The 22035-nt window shown below is 45.3% G+C and overlaps 1 protein-coding gene across 1 annotated transcript in view; it reads right to left on the bottom strand.

The window, feature by feature from the left end:
- Positions 1–21706, bottom strand: part of DCC (DCC netrin 1 receptor) — a 912686-nt gene extending 890980 nt beyond the window's left edge. The window contains exon 1 of the mRNA XM_033163905.1: positions 20927–21706. Within this exon, the coding sequence (XP_033019796.1) occupies positions 20927–21017 (91 nt within the window). The 5' untranslated portion in view covers positions 21018–21706. The remainder of the gene's footprint in view (positions 1–20926) is intronic.
- Positions 21707–22035: the final 329 nt, after the last annotated feature.

Raw genomic sequence — 22035 nt, 5'->3', positions numbered from 1 at the left:
AAAGAGAGAGAAAAGAAAAGGAGAGAGAGGATAGAGGAAAGAGAAGGGGGAAAAAAGAAAGGAAAGGAAAAAACATGAATAAAGAAAGAGAAGTAAAGAAAATGAAAAAGAAAAGCAGAAAAAAGAAGAAAAAGGAAAAAAGAATAAGAAAGAATAAATAAAAACATTATACACATGTAGGCGCCAGGCGAAAGTGTCCCTCTTTAACAAGGTCTTTAGCTGATTGACATCTGGAGCTCTTTCAAAATGTGTTATGGAAGGGGGGGTTATTGGATTACCTTTGTTTTTGTTTTTATTATGTATTTTGTGATTTTATACAGTATAGTGATTTTTTTGTTGTTGTTAACCACCCTGAGACCTATGGGTTAAGGGCAGCATACAAGTTTAATAAATAATAATGGTGGTGGTGGTGGAGATGGTGATGGTGATTTCACAAGTTCCCTGAGATGAGGGATTGTTAAACAGCTCAGAGTTCCCTGGAAAGCGGGATTGACTAAGAATTCTAACCATCCAGCACTTGGGACATTCCCTACACCACATCCCTCACTGGCCCTCCGCCTCTTCTTCACTGAGAGCTTTTGCTTGGCTTGAGCTTTGATGAGACCACTTCCATGCCTGAATGGAGAGGCAAGGTAGCCTAGTGTAAAAAGATAATGCTGACCTCCTGTGATTATAATGCTTCTAAGGGACGCGGATGGCACTGTGGTCTAAACCACAGAGCCTAGGACTTGCCAATCGGAAGGTTGGCGGTTCGAATCCCCGCAATGCTGTGAGCTCCCATTGCTCGGTCCCAGCTCCTGCCCACCTTGCAGTTCGAAAGCACGTCAAAATGCAAGTAGATAAATAGGTACCACTCCGGCAGGAAGGTAAATGGCGTTTCCATGTGCTGTTCTGGTTCGCCAGAAGTGGCTTTGTCATGTTGGCCACATGACCCAGGAGCTGTCTGCAGATAAACGCCAGCTCCCTCAGCCAGTAAAGCAAGATGAGCGTCGCAACCCCAGAGTCGTCCGTGACTCGACTTAACAGTCAGGGGTCCCTTTACCTTTACCTTTACCTTTAAGCGGCCATTGTAGAGAAGGTTCCCAATACCTTCCATGTGCTGGACCAGTGTGTCCCAAACTTGAGTCTCCAACTGTTTTTGGACTACAACTCTCATCATCCCTAGCAAGCAGGACCTGTGGTCAGGGATGTTGGGAACTGTCATCCAAAAACAGCTGGAGAGCCAAGTTTGGGGAAACCCAGCGCTAGACCCAGACACCCACATCAACGTAGTTCCCCACGTTTATATTTTCTACATATTTCCTCTTAGAATGAGTTTCTGCAAGAGAGTAGCATAAGGGATTGAAGAAGTGCAACCTCTACCAGGCCTTTCTGGAATCCCGTGACTGCATTATCTATGTGACCTGCAGTTTAATCGGTGGGCATTTTCATCTGCCTTTACATAGCCCGAGAGCAGCAATTAACGGGACATGACACCGCTGGACAAGGTCATCTGATACAACCGCATGACATGTAGGACTTGCAAGGGAAGAAGGACTCTCCCCCCCCTCCCTTTATGAATTGAGTAGACTTCTAAGCAAGTAGTCAGGGACTTTGGAGATACCTGCCTGTACTAAGCCAAGCTGGGTATTGTGGTCCCAGCCGATAGCTACTTAAAAGTCCTCATTTGATGCTTGATTCGCATGCTGACCTCCCTTGCCTTTGAATCTTTCCCTCTGATCTTCTCCCTATTGCTAGTTGAAGTCTAAAAGGCACTAAGAGCACTTGGGGGATGGTGGGATTATCTCTACAATATTCACTCTGTTCCTCTCTTAGCTACAAAGGGAGAAAATCGGCATCAAGAATGTCGCAATCCATATTCCTTCCCCCTTTTTTATCACTTTTCCCTCTCAAGACTTTGTGATGCTGATCAAAGGAGCCATTTTAAAGTGGCCCCTTCATTCTCTCACCCTGCCTTTCCCCCTTTTCTTCTCTTGTCCATCATACTTAATAATAAACCACAAGAGGACATTTGAGTTGGATGGGGCTGAAAGTGAACCAAGATTTTCCACTGCGAGGCAAGGCTGTCCGCAGTCAGTTTCTGCATGACCCATAGGCAGAGAGCACGGCCTTACATGTTTGGGCCCCACAGTAGTCATCTTGTTTAGAAGGTCTGCGCCAATGGTAGGAAATCTGTAGCCCCCCCCCATCGACTACCACTCCTATCAGCCCCAGCCTCCACAGCCAATCATGGATGATGGGAGTTGGAGTCCAACAACATCTCTGGAGGGTCAAAGGTTCCCCACTCCTGGTCTACTCCGTTCATTAAAGGGCGGGAGCCATTAATGCAAATGATGCAAATTTGCATCATTGTGGATAAGAGCAAATATTGTGGGTAAGAGCAAATTTTCAACATTGGTTCCCAGAAGGTTGCCCATGAAGACATGCAGACATTGGCTGAAAAAAGGATCCCTACTCCAGTGGCAGCAGAGAGAGCCACCAACAAGCTTTCAATAGGAGATCCATCAGTATTATTTATTTATTTATTGTTTTTTATATTGTATTTTTATGTTGTGGCCCTCCCTGAGATGTACAGATGAAGGGTGGTATACAATTTTTAACAACAGCCGCAACAACAACAATGGATGGTGATTTTAACACTGCTGAAATAGATATTGGCATCCTCACATGAGAGAGAAAGAGGAAGGATAATTACTAAATAAAATAACCTCTCCTATTCATTTAAATCCATCCAACAGGTTGCTTTCTCCAGTTGCCAGTGCTATCAATCCAAAACAGAACTAGGTCAGTTGGAGGGATCCAACACAGTGCAGAGTCCACAGGTAGTATTCACTAGACACATAGCAAAAGGGAAATTTCTCTAACAGAAACTGGGCATTTTCAACTATTATTCCTGTACATACATTATACTCCTGAGGACCATACACACCTGCCCTACAATGGACCTGAGACTTTGCATTTGTGGGAAACTTTGCAAGGACAACGTACTTTTTTGCTCATTGGGAAAAAGGCCCTAAAACAAAGAGTTATTTTGTAAAAGCTCTCATGGTAATATTGACCTAATAAAGAATGAGCTTAGATTAGAAAATCAGGACCTGCGACTGAAATATTGCAATCTGTTTTCGCCTCCTAATAGGGATGCGCTTATTCAAGATGCCAGCTAGCAATTCCCTCTTCCAGCATGCCATGCCATTCCCCCGAGTTATCAGTTTCCCTTTTCCGACTGACACACAACATTCCATGGCTACTGAGCATGCTCAGTCCTCATTGGGCTATGTTGTTCTGTTTTGGTTTAACTTTGCAAACTGTGGGTTTCTCAGAACCTGCTGACCCATATTTCACCACCACCACCACCCAGCGCTCCCATTTTGGCACAATGTCTGTTGGCACTCCCCGCCCGAGTTCACAATTATTAGATTAGATTGCTAATCTAGCATTTCATGGCACCACCCCAGGTTCTGCCTTTTAATTAGCAATGCCTTCGCAATATCATTTTTTCTTCTGTAGGTGATATCTTGCATTATGCTTGCACAGAAAACAACAGCAAGGCTAAGACAAGCCCTGCTGGATCAGACCCACCTAGCCTAGCATCTCCTTTCTAACAGTGACCAGCCAGATGCCTCTATGAAGCCCACAAAGCAGGGCTTTAACTCTTTCCACACCAGCTGGACTAAGCATCTTGTCTTTGCTAAAGCAGCTGTGCTCGTATTAAGGAGATTATTAACCTCACAGTCGGGGAGATTTTGTGAATGTCAGCTGTCTTGCATCTTATCTGCTGTGTAGGGAATTTGTCAGGTCCCAGCATTACGTCGTTGAAGTATTAGTTATATCTTGATTGCAGGCATAATTGAGTTGTATCATATTAATAAAGTTCCATATTAATTCAGCGGCCGTGCTTCTGAGATTGCCAGCATGAGGAACGGTCCACCCACAAATTCACATGGGGAAAAGCTAGGGATTGTTTTAATACTTAAAATTTGCACTTTCGCCTCTTGCTCTGACATTTCCTTCCCCCTCTTGCTTAAATGTGCGTGCTGGCTTTGAGCCACCCAAATCCCTTGGCAGGGATGCTTTGTCTCAGATTGTCTTGATGAATTGGGAGTAAGCATTGAAATGAATGCACTGGGATTTTTTATTTTAAAAAATACAAAATCTGTTTAAGCTTAAGTGTCATTTAATGTTAATTCTTAAACTATTGCTGAACGGGGCCCAAGAAAACTGAAGGGGGAAAAAATGAGATTCTCATTCCCTCTATTGCTGAAGCTGAGGAGTAAGTGAGAATCGTTATGTAGCCAAAATGGCACCACCCATGAAGACAAGGTAGGAGACGAATCCTGCCCCTGCACAGAAAAAGGATGAAACATTATATGTCTGGCTCACACAGACCAATTACTACTACTACTACCACTGCTAATAATAATAATAATAATAATAATAATAATAATAATAATAATAACTATACTATACTCCAAAGTAGCCCAGGGCAGCAAACATAACAATAAAATATCTACAAACAACTACAATAGAGAGGGAAACTAGGAAAGATCTTTACTGAAAATGCTTGTCTTCAGGATGTGCCAGAAAGACAACAGAGGAAGCACCTGTCTAATGTTTAATGTGAGGGAGTTCGTGCAAGATTTGAACATTCAGTGTGCAGGCCAGAGCCAGCCCAATACATTTTGTTGGTTGGTTGGTTAGTTATCGGGACCACCTGAGAAGGTGCTCTCCCCAGCTACGTAACAGGAAATCATTCCACACATGATAGTATGAAATGGCACGAGTTCAGAACAATGTAAATTCCATACCAACTTGGGAGAATGTTTACAGTCCAATCCAAGTAGGTTCTGCCTGGTGATACTGGACAGTCAACCTGTGTTGATCTGCAGAAGAGTATTTGACAAAGGTGAATTGTTGAAGAGCAAGGAGTATAAGGTTCAGATGCCATTTTGATTCTGGATCATGTTATTTCCAGTACCAGACTCAAAACTTACTACAGGAATATCTGTTGGATCTGATGTCAGTTTGGCTGCTTGCTGGGCTGGAACAGATATTACACCTGTAAAGGTAAAAGGTAAAGGACCCCTGGACGGTAACGTCCAGTTAAAGGCAACTATGAGGTTGCAGCGCTCACCTAGCTTTGAGGCCAAGGGAACCGCCGTTTGTCCACAGACAGTTTTCCGAGTCACGTGGCCAGCATGACTAAACTGCTTCTGCCACAACACTGTTACAGAAACCAGAGCGCATGGAAACGCCATTTACCTTCCCACCACAGCGGTACCTATTGAACTGCTAGGTTGGCAGAAGCTGAGACAGAGCAATGGGAGCTCACCTCATGGTGGGGATTCAAACCGCCGACCTTCTGATCAGCAAGCCCAAGAGGCTCAGTGGTTTAGACCACAGTGCCACCTACGTCCCTGTATGTTCATGTGAGATGGTACTACGACAACCCAGGTTTAGGCCCTGGGAATTGGAGCACAGGACTTCTGCAATTGGGGGGGGGGTCCTTCATTGCATCTTCTAAATGATGCTCCAACGCCTTGACCCAAGACACTTTGGCATCTGAGGGGAACCACAAAATGACTTCCCCCACCCTGCCACAGAAGAAGGGCAGAACCAAGAGTCACATCAGGAACAAAGGGGGGGATAAAAATCTACTCCAGGATCCACTGCCCCCATTGATCCTACTGCCTGAGGTGGCCACCTCACCTTGCCTCATGGGAGGACTGGATCTGGTGCAGACTCCTTTCTGCATGTGGTGATAGGAAGACCAGAAATAGCCTCTGCAAAGGGCATGCCTCTGAAGGCATGGATTCAACCATCCCTCAGCCATTCTTCCTCAGGTGCAGATCCTTTCCCTCAGGTTTTCTCCACCTGAGAAGTGGGAGTTTTGGAGGCACAGACTAGACTTGCTGGCAGCTGTTCCAGTCTGTGCCTTCAATGGCTCCTTGGTCAACAGCCAAAGAGGAGAACCCAGAGAGCCCAACCACCACCTTCACACAAAACCTTGTTTTGTGGGGCCTAAGCATAGACCCTTGCCTTGCTGCCCCAAGCCCACTTCTAGCAGTTGACTGAGCTGCTGTGATGAAATGTTCATGAATGTAACTGCTGGGATGGGGGAAATCTTTCAATCTTTTACAGGCAGATCTGTTATTTTGAGAGGAGCAAACAGTCGCTTAGCTTGGCAAGAGTCTCAAAAAACAGCTGGCCAAGATAATCAAGGATCAAACTGGGTTGCTGGGAAGTGCAGGGAGGGGTATTGTTTTGTTTGTTATTATGGGATGTATTGGGTAGTGTTTTATATTGTAAACTGTCCAGTGATCTTCTTCAGATGAAGGATGAGATGTAGAAATTTAAAGAATATATTGAGCTATTAGTTACCAGGCAGAAAGCATGGGGTGGGGATTGTGAGGGATTGCACAGAGTACGGATAACTGCAGCAGTTGGATTCATGCAGAAACAAGCAGCGTTGGATCTGCTTATAACATCTCGCAATTAAAGAGAAACACAGGATTCCATGTGAAGAGTTATTGGGACTGATCTGGCCGGGAAGGTGTCATATGTATGGCTAAGAAGACATACCCATCAAGAAGCTAGACGAGAACTTCACTGTATCTCTGAAGCACGAACCAAACAGCAGCAGGAGACTGCCAAATCCACCCAGATACAACTAACTCCAGTGCCATCTATTGACACTAAAATATATAATGGCAGGAAGGAACATATGAAGCTGTATAATAGTGGGATAGGTTGTTAGCCAGCCTTCTGTCTCTGACTGGCAGCAGCCTCTAATGTTCCAGGAAGAGGCCTTCCCACGGTCTACCATCTCAGATCGATTTATGTAGAGATGCTGAGGGAAGAATCTGGAACCTTCTGTATGCAAAACAAGTGGGGGGTTTTTGCAACTGAGCCAGAGGAATATCTCAAAAAGTATGCCAAAAAAAAGTGAACGGGCCCAATGCAGCCTCCCCCATCCTGGTGATATGCAGTTTTCAAATACTGCTCCTATCAGCCCCAGCCAGAGTTATTGGAGTTGTAGTCCAAACCTTCTGGAAGGCACTAGTTTAGGGAAACATGGACTAGCCCATGAATGATGGGGTTGCTACCCGTCCCTAGAAAAACATGGCAGTCTTTTTCTTTCTTTCTTTTTAGTGAAAAGTTTCCACTGTCTTGTTTAGACTTCAAACGGGATGCCTTTTCCACATATTCAGGCTCATCCTCATCCTCAAAACTGGGTGGGCAGAGGGTGGGTCCGGTGGGAGGAGGAGTTTGAGAAGGAGAGTTTTTGTGTAGGGTGGGTTGTGGGTTGTGGAGAGTGAGAGAGGGGGCCTGCTACCATGGAGTCTCAGCTTTTGAATGGTTAGGAGGTGTGCTGGGTGCATTGGGGAACAAGAGGGGGGGGTTGCAGCAGCACAGGCCTGCCCCAGTGCTGGTGATGAAAGACTTCTTTTTGCACTTGCAGAAGGGGCGGGGGTGAGTCGGACTTGGAGTGCAAGAGATGGGGTTGGCCAACGGGCTTGCTCTGGTGGAGAGCAGAAGAGTTTGCAGTGCACAGGAAGGGAGAATGGCCAAAGAGCAAGATAAGAAGAAAAAAGAATTCACTGAGCGGCTTCATAGTGTTTCTGTTGTTGTTTTCATTGAATAAAACACTATAACCCCCATGTGCCATTGTAATGGATTGCTTTGAAGTCATTTCTGCACTAGGTAAAGTAAATTATAGTCCCCTAATTTCCCCCCAACCTGTCCCATATTTTGCCTGACCTGTCCTCTATTATGCCCGATCAAAGGTGGCAACCCTAATGGGTGATGTTTAGATAACTTTTGCTCAGAGCAGACCTATTGAAATCAATGGACCCAACTTATTCATGTAAATTAATTTCAACGGATCTATCTGGAGTAAAACTTAGTTTATACCACCTCGTGTCTGTTTATGGAAGGTATCGTGAGCTGCCAACCTGCAGGCTTTTGTCTGCCCCCTGTCTCCGCTGGCAACTTTGCTGGCCCCAAAAACACCAATCTATTTTTTCTGCAGTAGCTGAATCTGCACTGAGTGGCATCTAAGTCCAGCCCGTGGCAACAATGGGAAGGAAAATTGCATCCTTCCCGCTCTTCAGATGATCAATCTGAAGAGCAGAGAGGACCCTTGAGAGGTATTCTAGTGTGGCTGCTATCAATGTAAGCTAGAAAACCACTTGTTAAGAACTCACCTTATCCACAATCATGCTAAGTGGCCTTCAGCGAGCCACTACTTGCATCAGCATCAACACTTGGTACCCCGGGCAGTTGCTGATGCCCTTGTACCCCAGCAGGGTTCACAGGAGCTGATACCTTCCCTTTGGGCTTCCCATCAGGCATCGGGATCAACAATGTGCCATTTTGATTTCTCTTGGGTCACACTACATCAGGGACTCTAGGGCATCATGGGAAATTAAAATGGCAGCTCCCAAGCACTCATGGAGTACAGCTGCCACCACCCTGTAAATCCAGGAGGGGCCACTTGCTGGAAACCATGGGGAGAGGGCTCTTGTGTTCATGTTGTGCTCTCTGGTTTCCCACAGACATCTGGCTGGCCACTGTGAGAACAGGATGCTGGTCTAGATGGGTCACTGGCCTGATTCAGCAAAGCTCTTCTTATGTTCCTGTCAACCTAAGAGGGGGTTCATCCACCAAGGGGTAGTTTGCAGATGGCCCGTTCAAATCCAGAGCCAGCCTGGACCACAAAGTCTCTGCCTCAGACACCTATCTACATATCCATAATGCAAATGTATCTGACAGGGCTCTCATAAGGAGTATTCAGTTAGTTACAATGTTTCTGTCATCACCCTCCAACATTTCTCTGATGAAAATAGGAACCTCCTATTGAGTAAAAGTGGGATATTTCAGGGTCAAATCAGAAATCTGGGACTGTCTCTGGAAAATGGGGACTCTTGGAGGGTATGATTCTGATTCCAGTCAGAAACAAAGCACACTGTGTTTCTGACTGGAATCAATGGTGCCTCCCCCCCCCCCATCTCAAATATACAGGCCGTAGCTCAGTGAAGTATCTACTTTGCTTGCAGAAAGTCTCTGGTTCAATCCCTGGTGACTGCAGATAGGACTGGGAATGGCCTCAGTACGAAACTCTAGACAACTACTGCAAGTCCACTTTTGACAATACTTAGGGTTGCCATACATCTGGGAATTCCCAGAAATGTCCTCTTTTGGGGGGCCTACATGCCCATCCGGGGGGATTTTTACCATTTTAAGCAAATGTCTTGGGAAGGGGGTTAAAAAAAAAATGTCTGCGTGGGGACAGCTTGGGTTCAGGCTCGGATGCCAGCGTGGGGTACCCAGGCTCTATCTCAGGCTCTGTTTCACGCTCTTGTGTGGGCGGCTCTGGCTCAACAACTTTTTTTGTCCAGATTTTTACCTCTGGAAATATGGCAACCCTTCAGTGGTAAGCTACTTGGAGCAATACTCCGACTCCGTACAAGATGGTTTCCTATGTTCCATAGGATGACAACACTAAGAAGTTGGCAGGATTGAAAGTCTACAATTAGGTATTATGATTTATGATTAATTTTGATTTGTTATGATTTATTTAATGGAAGTAGTGAATATTGATTTGTTACTAATAGAATGAATGCATATGCATGATTTGTCTTGGTTTGATTTTTTTGGTGTATTTTGTTATGTTTGATATTTACTTTTAGGTTTAGGGTTTTTTTTGCTTTTTGTGTTGTTGTTTTGTTGTGTTTTGTTTTTAATGTATGAATGTTATAATTTTCAATAAAGATTTAATTTTTTAAAAAGGATGACAACACTATGAACCCAGTTTTCTTACTATTCTGATATGACAGCTGTATAAAAAATGATAGCAACATGCAAATCACCTTATTTATTTAAAACCTCCATACCACCCTTCAGTTCATAATTTCCCAAAGTTGATTTACAGTGGCTCATAAACACAGCCATAGCCAACCAACGGTAGAGCACAATTCATACTCTCCCTGCAAAGAAAGTTCAGGGAAGCGGCAAAGAGGAGAGAGTCACACTAGTTTCACTGCAGAGATCACTCCATATCTGTGGTGCCACCACTGAAATGGCTATGCCCTAGCAACTGCCTGCTTCTTTTGCAGGGAATCTGGGGCAGGGTTTCCAACGGTGACCTAAATGTCTCAGGAGATTGACACGTAGAAAGAAGATTCTTCAGATTACTGAGATGGTGTAAATGGACTGCTTTACACACTTCCACTGAGCTATAGAAATGCAAAGTATTGTTATTTCATTCCAACTCAATTACATCTGTCTCAAAAGGAATAAAAGGAAGATAGGCAAGGTGTTCTTTAAATACTATCCCAGATGTATGGTTCTATTATTCCCTGATTAAACCATTTGTATGTGTAAAGATTCTCCCTCCTCCTCTAAATAAAATACTGCTTTTCCTTCCCTGCCTCCATTTCCCTTCTAGCAATCTTTTAGTGTTTTTTTGTAACAGGTACAAAATGTGATTGCTACATTCACAATTTTAAAAGCTTCCTCTGTTTGACAACCAATTCCCCCCCTCCCTTCTCCCCAGTTGCTTTGGGCAGTCACTTCTCACAGTATTCATTTTTCCTGTACTGTATTTTTATTTATTAAAAAAAATAGCAGCATATATTGGCATCCCCATTGGCAAATGGTTACTATCAGTGCAGACAGTGACAGACATTTAATTGTGTGATTTATTGTGTCTCTCTGTAACCGCAGATTCCTTTACAGTTCATACATCTATAAATGAGATGGTGCAACAGTTTTAGATTATCCCACTGTAACACGAAGGCTTACACATCAAGCTTTAAACTGACAAACACCATTTAAAAGCGGGGTGGAGGGGGAGAGATTCCGATAGGCCTGCCGTTATCTGTTCCGTTATCTCATTCGAAAATAATATACTCTCCTTTATCAGGATCTTTGTGATGGAAATGTAAAGCTATGATGTATGCCTCTGCACCACTGCCTTCCGGGGGGATAAACCACATTCGTCTTTCTCCGCCTCTGGGTCCATAGAAATGCAAGCTTGCACTGTCTCAAATGAAGACTTTTAGCGTGAGCTGCAATTATTGGCATGCAGCCGTGGGCTACTGCCCATGTGTTTTTCCCTACATCAAGGATGGGGAACCTGAGGCCCTCCAAACGTTGTTGGACTTCAGTTCCTATTGTCATGAACTGGAAGGGCAATGGGGTGGGGAGGAAGAAGATCCTCGCAAGGGGTGGAGCTGCGACTGAGACCCCCCCCCGGGGGGGGCAAGTCGGAGATGGTAAAGGATAGATTGGGTTTCTGGAAAATACATATGGGATGACAGAGGATGGCGAGGGGATGGGGGGTCAGCATGCAGGGACCAGAAGAGAAGAGCACCTTATCAAAGCCAGAGAGGCCCCCATCTCCATGAACAAGGTGGGCTCTAAGGTGTTGGGAACAGTGGCCGAGTAAGCCGATGGCTTGCGTGCCCTGTGCCCAGGGGTGGGATCAGCTGCCCGCTGGGGCGGAACCAGCCACATGCAGGGCGGGGCCAGCCAGGGCAGGACGCTCCATGGGGCCTCCAAGGAGTCTACCTGCCTCCTCCACTGAGGGTCAGGTGGCGGGCGGACCATTTGGGGCAGCACAAAACCTGCAGGAGCCCAAGCCACCGCGTCACTCCAGGCATTTTGTCACCCCCCTCAGTGGTGACACACAGGGCGGACCGCACCCACTGCACCCCCCTTCTTCCACCCCTGGTTGGGAATAGTGGGAGGGACATTCTGGGAGACTGAGGCAGGCAAAGGCCCACAGCCCATGTGGGGCTCATTAGCTCAGGGAGGAGGTGTGTGTTTATTCATCTGGAGTAAGCTCAGAACAGGTGAGGGTCACAGGCCTCGTCCAGCCCAGATGCTGCAATCAACATGCAAGGTATAAAAGGGAAGCAGAGCTGAGGGGATGGAACTGCTTAACTCCCCATGTTGATGACATGGTCGTAACCAGGATTTATGTTGGGGGGGGGGCAGAACCTCAGTTAATTTAGTATTTGTATAGATTTACTTGATTGGGGGGAGCAGCAGCAATCCATATTGAGGGTATATCTGCAATAGAGACAGTTTCCCTCTGTTTGGTATTTGTTAGCCAGTCACCTGCTTACAAATTATTTTTAAGTGTCGGCAGCCTCAACCACCTAATGGTAAGGAATGAAACACCAAGGTAGATTTCATCGCATTGCTAGTTGAAGCCACCTGTATCTTATGGAAAATCACCAGAGGACTCATATTAAAGGACTTCAGGGGAGATAGATTAGAGAGCAAAACCCAAGGTACAAAGGCATTTTAGATACACATTATGCATTTCTGGAAGAAATCTGGAAAAGGCATACGTTTTTATGAAATTTTCATTCATTTGGCACAAAGAATTTGCTCATTTATTGAAGTTGATGCATGTAGTTTTCCACCTCCTGTTTCCCTTTCCTCAAACTCACTTCTCCTTTATCTACCCTTTTGTCAGATTCTTATCTTTTAGCCACCAACCTATTCTGCTTCTTCCCTCAGCCACGCTGCTTTTGGGCACCTTAGCCCTTAGCTTCTGCATCTGAGGTTCCTGCTTCCAGGGGGTTGGATTGGATGACCCCTGGGGTCCCTTCCAGCTCTATGTTTCTATGATCTCCTTGGGACACTCTCTCCTCTCCCCCCCTCACCCCCAATTGGCCCAGTTCTCAGCCAGCTCATCTTTTGAACCCATATGAAGTTTTCAACCCAGCCATACTGACAACTTTCTATTGCCTCAGAGAAAGTGGACTGCAAACATTCCACACCACAACACCATGTCCTCCATTTGGTATCCAAGCCTTCACCACCACAAGTGCAAGACAATATAGAATCTATATTACATTATTGATTAATCTCAGAATCACTTTTCTATTTTTCTCTCACTCCCTAAGTGCAATGTTTACTCCTGCCTAATGGATCAACAGTAAATGCAATAAGCAATAAAGAAAAATATAAATAAATAAATGTTTGAACAAGCTCATAATCTCTCTTTTAGGCAGCACAAATTATCCAGCCCAACAGAGCAAGTTCCTCACAATCAAAATGGTGAACCTGATTTTGGCCTCACCATTATTTAAAACTCAAGGCATGCCAATTGTCTACACCTGATTTACATAGCTGTAAAACCAGAGAAGCAGTCATCAGAATATGACCCCCAAAAAATTTCTGTTTTCATTCACAGGAGAAATAAAATCCACTTAATGTTCCAACCCCAGGGATTATTTTAATATAGCCAAGTTATTTTTGTGTGTGTGTGTGTCTTTGGTTAATTGAGGACATCTCTGTGGAGTTTTGTTAATATTCTTTTTATTCAGACAACATCAGCATTTCCCAATATTTCCATCTATCCACTTTTCAACAAATAAGATTATTTCCCAGATTGGACCAACCTGTAGCTCCTCCCCACCCACTGTCATCAAATACAAATATTCAAGTCGTAGCTTTCCTCCACAATCTACAGTACTTTGCATTACCTCCCCAGCAATGTGAAAGCAATCTTTTTCCACTTAGACCAATGTACCCAAGGGGCCAAGAGATAAATCCTGTTTGTTTACATGATCTGCATGCATTTATGATTATTTGAAATGACATACATCAGTATCGGCTTGCAGGATTCAGAAAAGATAACATGCTGATTGGATGAGTGTATAATTAAAGGGCAGCCAAACATGGCAGCTATCTGGTAGATTGGAGTTGGTATGGGGAGATCCAAGTTCAAATCCCAGCTGTGAAACTCTATGTGACATTAATAATAATAATAATAATAATAATAATAAATTTTATTTGTATCCTACCCTCCCCAGCCAAAGCATGGCTAACATCATATAAATAAGACAATGTGCATAATACAATATACAATATGCAAATAAAATAGCATTCAACATTCATTAAAATAATATAGAATAATATTAAACATCAGCATTTCAAGATTAAACAGGAATCCACTCTTAACAGTTACAATAAGTAATTTCTAAACTCCAATCAATGAAACAACAGCAAGCCACAGTGCACAACATAATATAAGACAAAATGAGAAGCAGAGACTGGAGGATGGGGCACAGCAGGTGGAAAGAGGCCTTGCCTGATGGAGTCTCCCAGCTCACATTTCTTCCTCCAGGCACAGCTTCCTTGTGAGGAGTCCTGGGGTCGGGGTGGGGTGGGGTGGGGTGGGGCAAGGCAGGTGGAAAGAGGGTCGATCACTACACTTATGAACTGGAGATATATATGAGCCACCCATGGCTTATGTTGAATTGTGTCAAAAATAAACCAAGCACCATAATCCCCTCCACCAGCTCCCCAAACCACCTACCCCAGGCTTCCTCAACCTCAGCCCTCCAGATGTTTTTTGCCTACAACTCCCATGATCCCTAGCAAGCAGGACCAGTGGTCAGGGATGGTGGGAATTATAGTCTCAAAACATCTGGAGGGCCGAGGTTGAGGAAGCCTGACCAACCTAGGATGAACTGGGCCACAACCGAGTTCAGCAATATGAACACTTCTGCTAAGGATAAAATGAGACCAGCATGATCTCATTTGAATTCAAAAATCTACAGTTAAGGATTGGGTTTTGATCCAAGATTCATACCTTTTGATTTTTTTAAAAAAGTGCATTGATTGTCACATTACATTTTTACATAGTAATGATTATAGCATGGTATTAAAAAGAAGAAGAAGAAGAATGTGACAAGCCATGCAAGCGCTTTATGTCTAGCAAGTACCAGAACCAGGAAAACAATTTTATTGGATTTAGCCATATGCACACATTTACTTAATGATCCTTACAATGCCTCCTTTCCACTCTAAGTACAGTTTGCAAAATCACTTGCGACACTCTTTTCTTAAGGCAGAGGAAGTAGCCACAGGGGAGTGGGGGGGGGGATGTAATGAAGTCATTTTGTTTTCTATGGAAGGAAAGGAAGCCACCATTCTTACTATTTCCAAGTAGTGGCATTGCCCCCCCCCTCAAAAAAAACTCCTGTAAAAATGATGTGTGCAGCAAACAAGCACTTCAGGAGAGTCAACGGATGTGATTCTTTCCTGCATCAGCGTTGCTTCTTGGGCTGTGTTGTCATGGCAAAGGAATCAAGCATAGCAGTTGACTCTACAGAATGGTCACTTGATATGCTAACCATCAGAGTGGATTGAGAAGCAGAGGAGAGGGACTTCAAGTCAACATTTGTATAGCACTAAGGGGTGTTAAAAGCATTCACATGCCTTATATCTTGTTAATCATTACAGCTAGCTAGGTAGCAATTCCCAGTGGGGCAGCCTGTTGACCTGTTACTGGGGGGCAGGGGAGGAGACTCACAAGGGTACACAAAGATGCTCAAAATTATTATTATCTAGGCTCAACATATTTCAGCTGAAACCTTTGTCAGGTGTATTGGGTGATATCTAAGTCAAGGGTGGGGAAACTGTGGCCTTGCAGGTGCAGTTGTTGGACTCCCATCAGCCTCAGCCACCACGATCCATGGGCAAGGATAATGGGACAAGTAGCCCAAGGACATCTGAAAGGTCACAGGTTTCCCATCCAATGGGAAAGTCCATTGATTTCAAGGGGTCTCTTCGGAGTATGAGTAACGCTGAGTTTCACCCATTGTAAAATAGATATTAAGAAATAAAATGGCGGTCTCTTCCTTCCCACCCTTTCTTCTTTTCCACCCATGGCCCCAGTTAGCTCCTGACAGCAGCCACAATGAGATGCTTCCCACACTGAACAGATGTCATCTGAAAAGCCTAATCAACAAAGGATCTGTGCGGTTGCAGAGGTGTATATAGCGTTTGACGGAATTATTCTGAAAGATCACCAAGCAAGGTGCGATTAGTTGAAGACGACTTATCATCAGCAGAGCTTATGGCATTCTAATTATCCTCTTCCAAAAAGGGAAAGAAAGAAAGGCAAACTGTATCATCCCATCAATTTAAAGTATGTATGTTAGAGAAGCTTTGTCACAAAGTAGGATGAATGGAATGTTATATATCAGGTGTGCACTGGCAGGGGCTGATGGGAGTTGGAATCCATGTTTTGGAGAGTACCATATTGGTTACCGCTATTGTATACCATGAGATCACATGTCCCATGCCAGCTGAGTCATGTAGCATGCCTGGAGAGGCAGAAATAGATTCTGCTAAACTCACCAGCACAAACAGGAATTTGTTTGTTTGTTTGTTTGTTTGTTTGCAGATTTACCACTCCCTCAAAATCTGGGGGGGGGGAGTGTACTGAAATGTCATTTCTGACTGTTAACTTACTCATAAAACTGCCAGCACAAAAAACAAATCTACTCACATGAATGTGTAGCACAGGAAGACACAGTAGCAATAGACTTCAGCTAAAAGCTCAGTGTCATTTCCCAGATGTGCACAGTCTCCTTTTAATCTAAGCCATAAGAGAACTACTCTGGGAAACGGCATTTGAGTTACAATACATCTGTGCACTACAAGCCTGGGCACATTTATATTTCTAACCAAGTCATTCTGAACTACTGAATAATTCTGAACTCTAAAGAAGCAGAACCAAAGCAGACCAGCTGGGATGTTTGGTCTGGAACAGTTTTTTTTCTGAGCAGAGCTCAACAGCTGACTACTGGACAAACCCACCACTGCTCCCTTCACTAATGCTAATGCTAATGCTAACTGAAAATGAAGACGCAATAATATTGGCACAGGAAGGATGGGGTAAAATCTGGCTACTCAAAGATAACGGGGGAATTTTGATCTTAAGTACCAGATGAATTGATATAGCCAATAAGGAATATCATTGGCATAGTTCATTAAGACTTTCCTCCATTGCAGTACAATAACTGATAAGTCAAATCCATCTACCAGCCTTTATGAGATGGTTATAGATTGTGCAGACAGCTACAGAAATGAGAGGAGGGTGAAAACTCTAGAATATTATTGTAAAGCAGTGGTGGAGCTTAATTAGAATCATGACTCATGCAAATCCCAATGAATACCTGATCATTTCAGAAAAGCTAATCAGCCTCCTATTGGATGGAATACATATTGTAGAACCAAAACAATGCCAGCCACTATATCTACAGATTATTTTCCATGCTCCCCTGTACCGATCTCAGGTTGGGGTTCATACAAACACATTTGTTACTTTATGCCCGTGACATTGAAGAGGTGATTTGTAAAACAGGCATGGCGCCTCCAACAATGTGAGCAGAACTTTCACACCTGACATCACCTCAAAACACACAGGAGGCAATTCTCAATGGAGGCAATTCGCACATCCAACTGAATGTCATCGAGCCATAGGTTGCCAAATGATGAGCTATTGAGTGATATAAGATGCAAGTGTGAGTTAGCCCTCAATAGTTGCATCCACCTCTTGAGCTGCAGATCTTGTTTAATTAGAAGCCTTACTCAGTTTAAACTCCTACAGACTTCTAGGGGAAGATTTTGTTACATCCGCAGACTGGAATGTCTCATATGATGAGTAGGGTAGCTTTCTACGTAGCTCTGTGCTGACTAACATCTCAGTCCAAAACACAAGCCCAGAAATTAAGATTGGATCATTAAACTCCAACTGAGGCAGCTGGTACTCAAGAAAACAGAGGAAACAGCTCAGATAATAAAGATGAACAACTCTGTGGAAGTAAACAGTGAAACTCTCTTCTGCTCATTTTAAGTTTAATTTCAATGGAACTGTTCCAAAAACCCAAACCCTGAAGGTGCATTATTACTACAATTGAATCTTGTAGCAGGCTTGTAGACTTCTCTGAAGCTGTTACTCTGGAGTAGGTGGCTTTAGGATTGCAGGGTTAATGGTGCATTTTCCCCCTCTCCCTCCTCCTTTCTCAAAACTGTAAAACTGCCTTACTAGAATTCCCATTTTGCAGACTGGAGTTTGCGACCAATAAATAATGACCAACTTCTCCTGCCATGCACCCACACCCCAAACCACCCAATTTAAACCTATGTCTACGTCACAGAGTAGCCCTGCCCAGCCCCCGTGGCATAATGGGGTGGGATCCATGCTCTTCTCTAAGCAGCACAAGCCCCAACTTTCCGGCAACATTAAACCGAATGCACGGTGGCCTGCCCAAGTCATACGCCACGTGTGGCAGCTCCTGCCACTCGACAACACAAAGGGCAACTCTGCCTGCGTGTGAAATGGATGCTATGACAGACCACTGTTGATTTATATTGCACCACTTGCCGAGAATATGATTGCTCTCCTGCCCAGACACCGGGAGGTTCTCTGGCAAGGCGATGCATCCCTCTCTTTGACTCTGCACCATAATGAGGAAGTGCGGAAGGAAAAGGGATTAAGGGTAAGAACGGGCGGGGATCTTCCTTCCACTTTCAGACAAAGGGGACCTCCTGAGTATTCACTTCCCCATGAACCCCGAAGCACCCACTCTATTGTGCGGCACATAGGTTTCCAGGAAAGGGTTGAATGCAATCCGTAAATGCAGGGGGTGCGATTCCCCCCCCCAAAAAAACCCCCGACCATTTCTTTATCGTCTGCATTTCCAAACTGCAGAGCGGAGCACACCCAATCATGCTCAGGGCCATGTGTGCACCACCAGACACTCTCGCTTCTGGCCCGCGAAATGGATGGAACCACCTCGCTTGTGTGGCTCGCCTGCTCATTTGTGTTTTGTACGGAAGCATCCTTTAGGCACCTTGGAAACAATAGGAAGGGAAGCGGAAGAGAAAGGACTGTGCCAAAGGAGGAAAATAACCTTTTTTATTTCTCTTCTAACGCCAACACCGAGCGGTGCTCATTTTCGGAAAGAAAGTTTAAAAAGGAAACACACACGCGAATTTTGCATCTCCAAAGCAGCGCTGTGCTTTAGCTAGAAAGCGGGGAAAGGACAAAGCTACATTGTGCCGCAGATCTGTAAGCCCTTTGTTACCCATCAACAAAGTCTTTAAATGCCCTGCTGAATGGGAATTTCACCAAGCGGCAAACTGGCTACTTGGCCTTAATAAGGGCACCTCCTACTGGTCCTTTCATGGAGCGAAATCCTGCTTTCTTCCTGATCAGTCCCCTGCTAGGATGCTGAAGGGGGAGAAAATAGCTCCCGGAGGAGGGGAGGGGAAGACATTCAAGCAGATGAGCTTTGGCTTCTGCCCATTCAAGTGGCGCCCAAAGCTGCGCGTAAAACAAACAGCCCTGGGCCAAAATTTGCCTACAGGTGAAACGAGGGGAGAGGAAAACTTTGCCTGGTCTTGACGTACAGAAACCCAGCAGCAGCAGCAGCCCTGCCCCGTCGCCACAGCAGTCAAGCATGCACAGAAAGCGTGGGCCACAAAGGCAAGAGGAGAAAGACCTCGGCGGCAGCAGCAGGGAGCCAAACATGCAACGCCAATTCCTCCGAGGCGGGGAGCAAAACGTAGGCTACCACCAAAATCCACAGCGCCTTTCATGACTCCCCCTTTCACTCCCTAGCACCATAGCGTGCTACACCTCCTCTGCTCTTCCTATAACCTGACCCCATCCTCCAGTGCCTTCCCCGTGCGCAGATTTGTGTACCCGCACCCACCCATCCATTTATGCCCTTAGCCGGCAAAGATGCTTTGCAAGTCCATCATCTTTTCAGAGAAAGAGCATCACCAACATGTTTCCATGCGCCATCCGTTCAGCCGGGAACTCGGGAGAGACGCCTATTCATTACCCCATTCTGGCTGTCTCTCCAGCGCGCGTTGTGTGTGCATAGCGCACAGACACACGCGCGCGCGCACCAAAAGAAATGAGCCTCGATGCATTTAAAAGGAGGTTCTTACGGTGCACCTGTTAAGCCTTAGACAATCAACGGAAGCGTTATCTTTCTTGGGCCCCTTTATAGGATGCCATTTCAAATATTTGCAAGCGACCGAATGACACCGGAGCAGAGTAAACTTTTTATTCTGTATTAGGCTGAAATGTTGCATTTTTGTACATTGGTGGTAGGGGTGTAATGTTCGCTTCTGTTCGGGGTGAGGTGGGGTGGGGTGGAGTGGGGGGAGAGAAATCAGCATGCATTGTTCATCAGTGGCTTATATGACACTCCTAAGGTACGGCTGGATTTGCAGAACGTGACCCGCTCCTTCCGAGATTGCCTGCTAATGAAATGCTACTGTTGATCATCCAAAGCAAAGCGAAGGGTCGTTGGAAGCGATCATTCCCGCCGCCACCCCTTGCCACCACACACCGGTCTCCAAGCCCTACTCGCTACAAATGGCACCACTACTTTCCTCAACACTTCCTGGCAAACCTCTCGTTTCATTCCAGGGTTTTATTTTATTTTATTTTATTTACCCTGTTCTTTCACCTCCATCGCTTCCCAGCCTCCTGAGAAACGCTGAACAACACCATATCGCTTCCCTTTCCTCTCCGATTCAGTAACGCGACCAGCTTTCCCATTTTTAATTAGAAAAATGTGTCTGCCAAGTGCAAAGAGAGGCGTGCCCTCCAGAATATCAATCAAATGGAGTTTGGAGACATGTTTCCCTTTTTCTGCAAACTCTACCTTATGGACAACCTCTTGCATTCAACATAACAAGAGGAACAACAACCAACGCACCCCCCACCCCACCCCACCCCACCCCCCGAATTTCTAAAGCTGGTGATGTCTCAGCCCGGAAGAGCAAACCACTAAGCAGAACAGAAAAATCACACCATCATCACTTTCTGCTATATTTCCCTTTTGACTGGAGGCTTCCTTCCATCCTGACTGAATTCTCCTTAATAAAGACCAAAGGAGGATCTTCTTAATAGACTTCACTGCCCAAATCTCGGCAAAGCTCATAGCAACTCATCCAGCTAGAAGGCTGTTCAGACAGCAAGAAATCACAAATCTGCAAGCATCTCTCTAAACTGTCCTGCTTCATCCATTAAAGCCAAAAGGAAGACGGGAAAAGCAGGAGGAGAGTTGGAATAAACCCACAAATGACTTACCAGTGACTGTAAGGTCCAGAGTGATGACAAAGATCCCAAACAGCAGAAAAGCCAGTTTTGGTACCCAAACACATCCAAAGCTATTCTCCATATTTCAACCCACACGTAACCGATATTTGGGTCCGGATCACACAGGCAACAATCCCGGCACGTCTCCACAAGCCGCTTCGGTCTCCTCCCTTTTCGATGGGGTGGTCGTGGGGTTCCCTTAGCTCTCCCCACCCCCACCACCACGGGCAAGGTAAGTGGGTCGGAAGGCAGAAAAAGAAAAAGTTAAATGTAGTCCCCAAGCCAGGAAATGTCCAGAAACTAACGAGGAAAAAGAGGAGAGGAGAGGAAAGGGTCTCCCAGCGTTTGAAAACCATCCATAGGCGCGCGCACATACAAAAATCCTGCAAAAAAAACCAGAAAGCCAAAGAGGGCGCATTAAAAGCACCGGGGCTGCTCCATCTCTGCTGGTGTACAAAGTAAAACGCAGCCAGAAACGCCGACGATCCTGTGCAAGACCAAACAGCTGGGCTAGTATTGGTAATAGTGTTATTATTATTCCTCCTTCTTGGCTCCGCAGATGTTCGCTGCGGGGAGGGTGGCAGAGAGAGGGGCGGAGAAGGGGGAAGGATGCGATGGTCTCTCACTTGTTACTGGCGCTGTCCACCAGCAGTATGTGAGAGGGAAGAGTTAGAGCTGTAACGTCCATTGATCCGGAGAAGAGGAGGGCTGGGAGGGAAAACGTGGAGAGCGGAAAGAGACGCCGACTGGATCGGGGAAAAGAAAAGACTCTGCTTGGGGAGAGCGAGCGAGGGAGCGAGAGACAGACTGGCGAGAGGGAGAAGGCAGTCTGCTTTGCCTCCAGCAGCTGTATTTGCTGAGCCTACATATGAATGAGCAGGGATGCCCTCTGTAGGCAAAGCGTGGGAAGTCACTTTTCTCAATGGGCCTTAGTAATACAGCCCAGACACACGGCTGGTTGCAGTTAGGCTGGGCTGCGCCCACCCCCCGTGGCTGGAAAACTTTGCTTTGGCTCACTTGGTTTAGTGTTCAGGGAGATCTGAAAGACATTAAAGCAAGAATTGCACATCTATGTGCATGGAAGTGTGCATGGAATTGTT

The sequence above is a fragment of the Lacerta agilis genome, chromosome 11 (assembly GCF_009819535.1).
Source record: "Lacerta agilis isolate rLacAgi1 chromosome 11, rLacAgi1.pri, whole genome shotgun sequence".
NCBI lineage: Eukaryota > Metazoa > Chordata > Lepidosauria > Squamata > Lacertidae > Lacerta > Lacerta agilis.
Note: the sequence above shows the minus strand (reverse complement) of the source record. Positions and strands in the feature narration are given on the sequence as shown.